Source organism: Lycium barbarum, chromosome 11 (assembly GCF_019175385.1).
Source record: "Lycium barbarum isolate Lr01 chromosome 11, ASM1917538v2, whole genome shotgun sequence".
NCBI lineage: Eukaryota > Viridiplantae > Streptophyta > Magnoliopsida > Solanales > Solanaceae > Lycium > Lycium barbarum.
The window spans coordinates 2,400,510-2,410,859 of NC_083347.1; the positions used below are offsets into that span (position 1 = coordinate 2,400,510).

The 10,350-nt window shown below is 36.4% G+C and overlaps 1 protein-coding gene across 2 annotated transcripts; it reads left to right on the plus strand.

Moving 5' to 3' along the window:
* LOC132616633 (ABC transporter C family member 3-like) lies at positions 1 to 6,345 on the plus strand. Of its 2 annotated transcripts, none has more exons than XM_060331183.1 (10): positions 1 to 2,600; positions 2,714 to 2,800; positions 2,887 to 3,528; positions 3,670 to 3,834; positions 3,965 to 4,259; positions 4,717 to 4,931; positions 5,006 to 5,311; positions 5,415 to 5,478; positions 5,553 to 5,792; positions 5,883 to 6,345. In XM_060331183.1, the coding sequence occupies exons 1-10, from the start codon at positions 240 to 242 to the stop codon at positions 6,005 to 6,007; spliced, it is 4,500 nt and encodes a 1,499-aa protein (XP_060187166.1). In that variant the 5' UTR covers positions 1 to 239; the 3' UTR covers positions 6,008 to 6,345. The 2 variants fall into 2 exon arrangements, with proteins under 2 accessions (XP_060187166.1, XP_060187164.1); XM_060331181.1 differs by having other exon boundaries at positions 2 to 2,600; positions 4,690 to 4,931.
* The last annotated feature ends 4,005 nt before the right edge of the window (positions 6,346 to 10,350 follow it).

Sequence of the window (10,350 nt, forward strand, 5' to 3'; positions counted from 1 at the left end):
GATTCCTCCCTATTTCCAACACCATTTTTTCTTTTTCCCACTAAATATTCAATAATTAATCAATCAAATCAAACTTGAAAAAAATAATTTAATCAAAAATCCAAACACAAACCAGTATATATACCAGTCCCACAATGAGAGCGCACTCATAAGCTACAACCCATAATTCATCTCAGACGAAACCAGACGTGTCCCTAAAAAACATAACCCTGAACCTCAAAAACTCCAAAAAAATAATCATGGAATTTGCTAATACTATGAAGGGCATGTCTGTTTTTAAATCTTTGAGGTATGTGGGTGTTGATGAATCCCTCTTAAACCCAATTTTCTTACGAGTCATTAGTTGTTCTTTTCACCTAGGATTATTCCTTGTAATTCTTGGATTATGGGTTTGGAAAAAAACAAGAAAAGACAATGATGTTGGCAACAAACATAGTACTAGAAGGAATGTTAGGTTCATGTACTATAAACCAACCTTGTTTTGTTCTATTGGTCTTGCCATATTTAGTTTTTTGTTATGTTTGTTAACTCATTTTTATTGGTATAGAACTGGTTGGTCAGATGAAAAGATTATAACCCTTTCAGATTTTACATTAAAGGTTCTAGCTTGGTTGTCTATATCTGTTTTCTTGAACACACAGTTGATTAATTCAGGTGAAAAGAAATACCCTTTTGTTTTAAGAGCTTGGTGGGGGATTTTCTTTTCTATTTCTTGTTATAGCCTAGTTATAGACCTTTTTTATGGTAAAAAGACTCAATTTTGGGTACCTGATGTTGTTTTCACCATTATGGGGTTATTCTTTTGCTTTGTGGGGTTTATTGTTAAAAAAGAAAGTGAGGAAAATATGCTTGAGGAACCTCTATTGAATGGTATAGACTCAAAAAAGTCTACTGGGGATCAAACTGTGACTCCTTATGCCAATGCTAACATTTTTAGTCTGTTTACTTTCTCTTGGATGTGTCCCCTTATTTCTGTTGGCTACAAGAAAATACTAGACCTTGAGGATGTTCCTCAGCTTGATGTTAACGATAGTGTTAGAGGGACTTTTCCAATTTTTAGAGAAAAACTAGAATCCGTAGGTGGGGCCCGCGGCGATTGTAACCTTGTGACTACCCTTATGCTGGTGAAGGCTTTGATTTTCACCGCGTGGAAGGAAATAGTGTTATCAGCATTCTTTGTGCTGATTTACTCTTTGGCTTCTTTCGTTGGCCCGTACCTCATTGATACCTTAGTTCAGTATCTAAACGGAAAACGAGACTTTGATAACGAAGGTTATGTCTTGGTTGCTGCATTCTTTGTTGCAAAGTTGGTTGAGTGTTTGGCACAAAGGCATTGGTTTTTTAAGGTGCAGCAGGGAGGGTATCGGGCTCGGGCAGCACTTGTTGCCAAAATCTACAACAAGGGTTTAACCCTTTCTTGTCAGTCGAAGCAAAGCCACACTAGTGGAGAGATTATCAATTTTATGACGGTTGATGCGGAGAGGATCGGTGATTTCGGTTGGTATATGCATGATCCCTGGATGGTGATAATAGAAGTCGGTCTTGCCTTAGTGATACTCTATAAAAATCTCGGCCTTGCTGCAATTGCGGCGTTTGTTGCTACAATACTAGTAATGTTGCTAAACATTCCTTTAGGAAGTTTGCAGGAGAAGTTTCAGGAGAAACTCATGGAATCGAAAGATAAAAGAATGAAGGCTACATCTGAAGTCTTAAGGAATATGAGAATACTTAAACTTCAAGCTTGGGAGATGAAGTTTTTGTCTAGGATTTTAGACCTCAGAAGTACCGAGGCGGGATGGTTGAAGAAGTATGTGTACACATCAGCTATGACTACTTTTGTCTTTTGGGTTTCTCCTACATTTATTTCCGTGACGACTTTCGGTGCTGCAATGCTTATGGGAATCCCGCTTGAATCCGGGAAGATATTGTCTGCACTCGCGACATTTAGAATTCTTCAAGAGCCAATCTACAGTCTCCCGGATACGATTTCAATGATTGCTCAAACCAAAGTTTCTCTTGATCGTATTGCTTCTTTCCTTTCTCTTGATGACTTGCAGCCTGATGTCATTGAGAAGCTTCCGAAAGGTAGTTCTGATATAGCAGTTGAGATTGTTGATGGGAACTTCGCGTGGGACCCGTCCTCCTCCACTCCACTTCTGAAGGATGTAAATCTTAAAGTGCTTAATGGCATGAGAGTTGCCGTTTGTGGTACTGTTGGTTCAGGAAAATCAAGCTTACTCTCTAGCATTTTAGGGGAGATGCCGAAGTTATCGGGGAATATTAAACTCGGTGGAACGAAAGCTTACGTTGCGCAATCACCCTGGATACAGAGTGGAAAGATAGAGGAGAATATATTATTTGGTAAAGAGATGCAGAGGGAGAAGTATGATAACGTTCTTGAAGCGTGCTCCTTAACGAAAGACCTGGAAATTCTTTCCTTTGGTGATCAAACAGTCATAGGTGAGAGAGGCATAAATTTGAGCGGTGGACAGAAGCAGAGAATACAGATTGCACGTGCTCTGTACCAGGATGCTGATGTTTACCTGTTCGATGATCCGTTCAGTGCTGTGGATGCTCATACCGGAACCCATCTCTTCAATGTAAGTTCTTTCATATGCTTTAATTTTGCACTTGATACATTTTAGCCTTTGCTCTCTGAATATATGTATGAACCATGGCTGAAACCCTTGATTGACCCATCGTTTAATTGCAGGAATGTATAATGGGGCTATTGAATTCAAAAACAGTTTTATATGTTACTCATCAAGTGGAGTTTTTGCCTGCTGCGGATTTGATCTTGGTACTCTTTCCTTTTAGTTCCTCAAGTAATTAGTGTTTGTTCAATGTTCATAGACTTAACTCATTTGATATGATATTTCTCTTCAGGTCATGAAAGATGGGAAGATCAGTCAAGCAGGGAAATACAATGATCTTCTCAAATTAGGTAGTGATTTCATGGAACTTGTGGGTGCTCACCAAGATGCTTTAACAACAATTGACACAGTTAAGGGAGAAGCATTGAGGAAGAGTGAGGAAAGTAGTGGAATGATTGGTGATAATACAAATGTGCAGGATAAAAAGGTGGCTTCAGATGGCCAAAATGGTAAAGTTGATGATATTGTTGGACCAAAGGGACAAATTGTTCAGGAGGAAGAAAGAGAGAAGGGCAGTGTCGGTATTTCAGTTTACTGGAAATATATAACAACTGCATATGGAGGTGCTCTTGTGCCAGTGGTACTGTTGGCACAAACTGGTTTTCAGATCCTTCAAATTGGAAGCAATTATTGGATGGCTTGGGCAACCCCCGTCTCGAAGAGTGACCCACCACCTGTTGGTAGTTCTGTTCTCATCATCGTATATGTTGCTTTAGGAATTGCAAGTGCTTTGTGCATCTTCGCTAGATCCATGCTTCTTGTTACCGCTGGATATAAGACAGCGTCATTGCTTTTCCATAAAATGCATCTTTGCATTTTCCGTGCTCCAATGTCATTCTTCGATGCCACACCAAGTGGACGGATTCTAAATAGAGTTAGTCAATGATTACATTTCTTTACTTATCCCTTCTTTCTTATTAATATCAATCTTTCTTTACATGACCAATGAATATTATCGAAATTAACTAGTAAGTAACTTCGAAATTTGCTCAAATGTGCTTTGGTATGACAACAGGCATCGACAGATCAAAGTGCTATTGATCTGAACATTCCGGTTCAAGTTGGATCCTTTGCCTTCACAATAATACAGCTTATAGGAATTATTGCAGTAATGTCACAAGTCGCATGGCAGGTCTTCATCGTCTTTATTCCGGTCATTGCAATTTGCGTCTGGTTGGAGGTTGCTACTTTGCCTTTTTTTTTTTTTCCTCATTTTCTTTATGCTCTTTCACAAAGTGAATTTATAACTTTAGCGACGTTTATAAACATGAATTATATTCAAGTGGTGGAAGGGTTTTGTTTAATTGCAGCAATATTACATACCTTCGGCACGAGAACTGGCACGTCTAAATGGAACATGCAAAGCTCCAGTAATACAGCACTTTGCTGAGACAATTTCAGGATCAAGCACAATTAGAAGTTTCGATCAGGAATCTAGATTCCAGGATGCAAGTATGAAATTGATAGACAATTATTCTCGGCCTAAGTTTCACACAGCTGCTGCGATGGAGTGGCTTTGCATGCGTTTGGATATGTTATCTCTCATCACTTTTGCTTTCTCCCTGATTTTCCTGATCTCTCTTCCTGTTGGAACAATTGATCCGAGTGAGTACTCTATCTTCATCAGGTTTTCCTTCCTTGAAATTGGTTAAATAGTTCTAAGGGATTTTAGCACTTTTAGCCCCTCAGATATCGATAAGTTCTAACTTTGGTCCTTGCGATTTCTTGTTAAGCATGTTTCACTTAATTGATGTGTGCACTTTTGATCCCTCTGGATCTTCACAAATTAAGTGCTAAACCATTCTATTATCCATGTATTATGTTAAATTTGTTCTGTTACTCCATATTTGAGGGTTATATAGTTCTAAAAATATGCTAAATATCACATACTTCTTATATGAAGGGATCAAAAACACATATTTTAGTTAATTGAAGGTTAAATGTGCTTACCAAAATATTACAAGGACCAAAACCGGAATTCATGGAGGGACCAAAGTGCAATTATCCCTCGTTCTAAAGAGTACATCTCCACAAGTATTTTCTCCTTGTTTCTACTTTACAGGTGTTGCTGGCTTAGCTGTTATATACGGACTTAATCTGAACGTACTTCAAGCTCGGGTTGTATGGAATCTTTGTATGATGGAAAATAGAATTATTTCTGTTGAAAGAATACTTCAGTATACTGCGCTTCCAAGTGAACCTCCTCTTATCATAGAGTCTAACAGACCAGATCCTAATTGGCCATCTTGTGGAGAGGTCGATTTTAGCAATCTTCAGGTAAATTGAGTTATTCTCTGGTTTTATTGTTAATTTGTTGTATGTGTTGATAATATATCTGAAAACTTTTATAGGTCCGTTATGCTCCGCACATGCCTCTCGTGTTGCGAGGCCTTACATGCACTTTCTTTGGTGGGAAAAAGACTGGAATTGTTGGTAGGACAGGCAGTGGTAAATCGACTCTGATACAGACCCTCTTCCGCATAGTTGATCCTGTTGCTGGACAAATAAAAATAGATGGTACCAACATTTCCTCAATTGGTCTGCACGATCTACGGTCTAGATTGAGTATAATTCCACAGGATCCAACTATGTTTGATGGGACTGTACGCAGCAACCTAGATCCACTTGAAGAGCATTCAGATGAACAAATTTGGGAGGTAACAACTTGGTCTTGCCTATTTCTAGAATTTTTGTTTCACATATGTAAATGAAAATGATAACTTTTATTTACTGAGAAACTTTATTTAATTTATGCTTCAGGCGCTTGACAAGTGTCAGCTAGGAGATGAAGTTAGGAAGAAGGACGGCAAATTATATTCTGCAGGTTAGAACCGCATGATGTTCCGATGATTTCCATTTTTAAAACTGTGATATTTATATTCTTTTGGATTGCCGCAGTATCCGAGAATGGAGAAAACTGGAGCGTTGGCCAAAGGCAGCTGGTCTGTCTTGGCCGTGTGCTACTCAAAAAAAGCAAAGTCCTTGTCCTAGACGAGGCTACAGCATCTGTCGACACTGCAACTGATAATCTAATTCAGCAAACTCTAAGACTACATTTTACTGATTCCACGGTTATAACTATTGCTCATAGGATTACGTCCGTGCTTGATAGTGACATGGTCCTGCTATTAGAACATGGTAAGAATTAACATTTGCATTTTTGGAGCAAACGGAGGTGGAAATTCTTGGTATTTACATTTTTTTTTTTTTTTTTTGCTATACTTGCAGGGCTCATTGCTGAATATGACACTCCAGGCAGGTTGTTAGAGAACGAATCCTCGTTATTTGCCAAGCTCGTGGCTGAGTATAGTATGAGATCAAATTCAAGTTTTGAGAACCTTTCAGACACATGAGACTTCAACACTAGTCTTCATTAACCATGTTAACTCAACGATGATGATGATGACAACTAAATGACATAGCTTGAACAAGAACATGCGAAATGCAGCTCATGCCTGTGGCTTGAGGGAAACTGCAACAATTTATGGCAGGGAAAGTTCATCTATAGGTGCAATATTGAATTTTTGATAGTGAAGTGGCATTTGTTTTTGTTAAGACTTTTTGATGTGGAAGATGTCTACGTAACCTGTGTTTACAATAATTTGAATGTATGTTAGTCAAGTGATTAGTTAGTTAAGAGTGTACGCATTTTGCTCTTTCTGGATAAAAGAATTAACCTTTTTTATGTAAAGTTGAAAGTGAAATTACGAGTGTGGAACTTTTCTATACAAGCTAAATGAAACACCTTTACAATAAACTCCTTGGACTCAACTCTCAAGTGAGTTGATTTTCATTCATAATTTATTCCTAATTAGCTGTTAGGATGAGAGACGAGGTAACTCCTCGACGCAAATCTAGATTTAATCGAATTCCAAGCACCAGGCGGGAAAAAAAGGGAGACAACTACTCACTACTGGTTATATCAAATGAATACATGCATAATATTTTAGCCACCTTTTGTATTTGACTCTCTTTGGTGCTTTTCTCATTTGTATCAAAGAAAAATTCATTGATCTTAAGACTAGTTGTTAATGTATCATTATCCATAGTGAACAAAAAAAATTCCTATCTTTTTGTAATAGAGATAGAATATAACATAAAATGAGAAAAATATTTATGAGTTCAAAATTTATACTGTATTATTTATTACCACGTTAATAAAATAGCACGATGTACTAGAAACGAGTCAAAATATCCTTTTGAGGAAATGTAAGGTAAGGCTGCATGCAATAAATCCGTATGGTCCAGGTCTTTCCTGGACCCTGCGCATAGCGGGAGCTTAGTGCACCGGACTGTCTTTTTTTATTACTCCTATCTAGACTACATGTAGAGTTTTTGTAACAATAGTGACCAAGTAAAAATTGCCAGTGATATTATAATAGTGCAAAAATGCTCAATTGAACTATTTAGATGATTGTCCTCCCTGTTTAAAAAAATAAAAATAAATAGTGCAGTCCACATAAAAATTGTTTTTCTATTGACTTAAATTAATGAATATTTTAAGTGCAAATTTTTGGTTGTATCAATTAGCTGTCTCAGTTGCTGCATATGAATTCTCGAAGGAATTGTAATGAACGTCTTTTTTGTGAGTGGATTAGTAATGGGTGAGAAAATTCTTAAACACCCTTTGGAGCATAGATTTGATTCTTGCAAAAAGTTTTTACATACTATCTCCTTTTGGTATGAGTTTGCGTTGTTGTAATATTATTTTAAGTAGCTCCTAATAATTTTCTGATCATTTGAGTATTTGTGGATAGTTGTATTTGAGGTGTTAATCAAGCTGAATGTAGATGCATATGTTTTAATATATAGCTATTGTGATGAAATTCTTGAAAAATATTTTGAGTGTGGCAAACTAAGTCATCATACACCTGGATGTGAAGAAGATTCAGAGAATGATAATTCCGCTAAACAAAAAATAAATGTGATTGAGCGGATGAAAATTATTGTGATCATTTTTAAAGTGAATCTTGTGGCTAATTGAGAGAATGGTTTTTAGATGACTTTGGTGCTGCTAAGCATATTCGTGCGAGTAAAGTTAATTTTGTGTTTACACCTAAGTTGAAGAAGAATATTTTATATATCTCGGTGATTCAAGAACTTGAGTAGTCCTTGAAAAGAGAAAAGTTCTCTTAAACTCACATCTGAAAATTATTGAATGATCCATGTTTCTAGCTAATATTCTGACCAATTTGGTTAATGAAGAATATACTTTTTTAACGAAAAAGAAAAGTTGGAGTGAAGTTTTAAAACTTATGAGCAATGAGTTTGCAATCATGGTGTATTTGTGTGTGCTTATTAAAAAAAATAATGTTATAAATGCTAGTATATGTACTTCTTTTATTTTTCATATTTTTTTTCCACTTATGTATGTCATATCAACTGTCCATATTCTTATTTTTTACGAGATCTCTCACTAAGATTTATTCATTTCATTCTTTCATAAAAATGGTACTTTCTTAAATATTAGTTGATGATGACATAAGTGATTATTAGTTGAATACAATATTTTGGGTGAAGCTATATTATTAGCTTATTTTTATTTTTGTTGATTACCGTATCTCCGTGCTACATTATTGTTCCTCTGTTAATACCGTAAATATTATTTCTATGGGCGGATTTATTCCCAACAAACATCTCATTTTCCCAATAAAAGAATCTTCAAACACACATAACTTACTGTTTCTGGTCTTTCCAGTTCAAAATTATTGAGATTTTAGATTTGGACATAGGAATTAAAACATTCACTATCTTCTGAAAAACTAGTCTCTATGTTGTTGTTTTGCACGAATATATCTTTCATCAAATAATGATCAAGTAATTTATAAAAATCAATATTTTACTAATATTGTAAATTACTAAATATTAGAAGTTCTTACCTAGTTCAAATAGGATGTCAAAAGTAACATTTAGAGAAAAAGAAAAAAAAAACTGCCGCGTGTCATTTGAAAACAAAATATGTTGTGAATATTGACATTATTTTATTCATCTAATGTTGAGTTCTGGAGTAGAAAAAGGCACCGCTTAGTATTTGAAATTAGAATTGTATTCAACATTAATATTCCTATTATTTTATTGAAGATGATAACTAAATGAATTTTTTAAACAGAAAACAGAAAGCTCTATTTACGTAGCTCTACCTTGATTCAACTAATGATGACTCGGACATGAAAGTAGTTTTTACTCTCTTGAATTAAAAATCAGTGTGTATATCTTAAACAAAGGAACATATAGAATCTAATGGATGTGAATGTTAACATAATATACTTACGCCTCATTTGTTTGCACTTAATGGAGGCCTGAATCTGAAGGGTTCAGACCTTATACCCTTAAGTGCATTTGTTTACATTAAGATCTAACAACTTATTTGATCTGAATAGGTCTTAATCATTAAGATCTTGAACAAAGTCTGAATATCATTAAGAGGTATTTTTTTATGAATAATTTTTACCACCGGCTCCACCCCACCACCCAACCTTACACCCCCACTCACCAGCAACACCACCCCAACCCCCAACCCCACCTACCCACCCCCACCCCCAACAACCCACCCACCATCACCACCCAAAACCCCACCCCCACCCCAACGACCCATCAACCATCACCACCCACCTATCTTACCCCCAATCACCCTCCTCACCCTACCACCACCACCCCTCCCCCTAACCCTCCCACCACCACCCACAAAACCCACCACCCCTCCCCCTAACCCTCCCACCACCACCCACAAAACCCACCATCCCCTTTCCCCCCGGCCCCCCCACTTACCACCACCACTATCCCAACCCCCACCACCCACCTACCTTACCCCCAACCACCACCCCTACCCTAAACCCATCACACCACCACCACCCACATACCACCCCTACCGTACCTACCCCACCTAACCCACCACCACACACTGACCCCACCCACCACCACTACAAAGCATCTCCACCATCACTAGCGAACATAAATGTTTCATTTTTTTGTCAAATAATAATTTTTTTTGTCAAATAATAATTTTATTTTATTAAATTTTTATTTAGTTACATTTTTATTTGAATTGTATATTTATTATGTTTAAATAAATATATTATGCACATTCAGATGTTGAAAAATAAACAGTCTTAATTATTCAGTGTTTAGATCTAGAGACAACATCTTAATCATTTAGATGTGCGTTCAAATTCAGACGTCTTAATCTTAATGAAAACAAATGAGGCTTTAATATACTTACAAGAGTCTGATGCCTATGAGAGAACGCCGACCGCAACAAATTAAGTCTACTGGCCATAAAAACTACATCTTCCTCTCTTTGGCTTGCAGTTGTTTGCAGCTGGAAAACACAAAACAAAACCAAAATCGTTCAATATTAAAAATAGCAGCACCAAGTTTAAAATTATTCTATAAAACTAAATAGAAAACAGAACATGAAGACAATATACAATATTTAAAATACTTCAAAAGTGGTTCCTAAAATCATGTAGATACGTATGGTGATATCAGATTTTAATAGTGGACATGGACTTTGAGTCCTTTACAAACTTGTAGATGTCTGTGACGGTAGTGAATTATCAAAATTCTAAGTTAACAAAATTTATTAAATTATAAATGAAAAGTTAAATTAGATTCCTTCACAATCTCTTGCAATAAAGCAATTCGTGTCCATTCATAATTCTAGTCTTTGCCACGGTTGAGTTCATTACTCCTGCAA

Coding starts and splice junctions, on each gene's coding strand:
- LOC132616633 (XM_060331181.1), top strand. CDS start 240: ATGGAATTTGCTAATACTATGAAGGGCATGTCTGTTTTTAAATCTTTG. Junction 3,835..3,964: donor CAATTTGCGTCTGGTTGGAG/GTTGCTACTTTG, acceptor GTTTAATTGCAG/CAATATTACATACCTTCGGC. Junction 5,312..5,414: donor CAGATGAACAAATTTGGGAG/GTAACAACTTGG, acceptor TTTATGCTTCAG/GCGCTTGACAAGTGTCAGCT.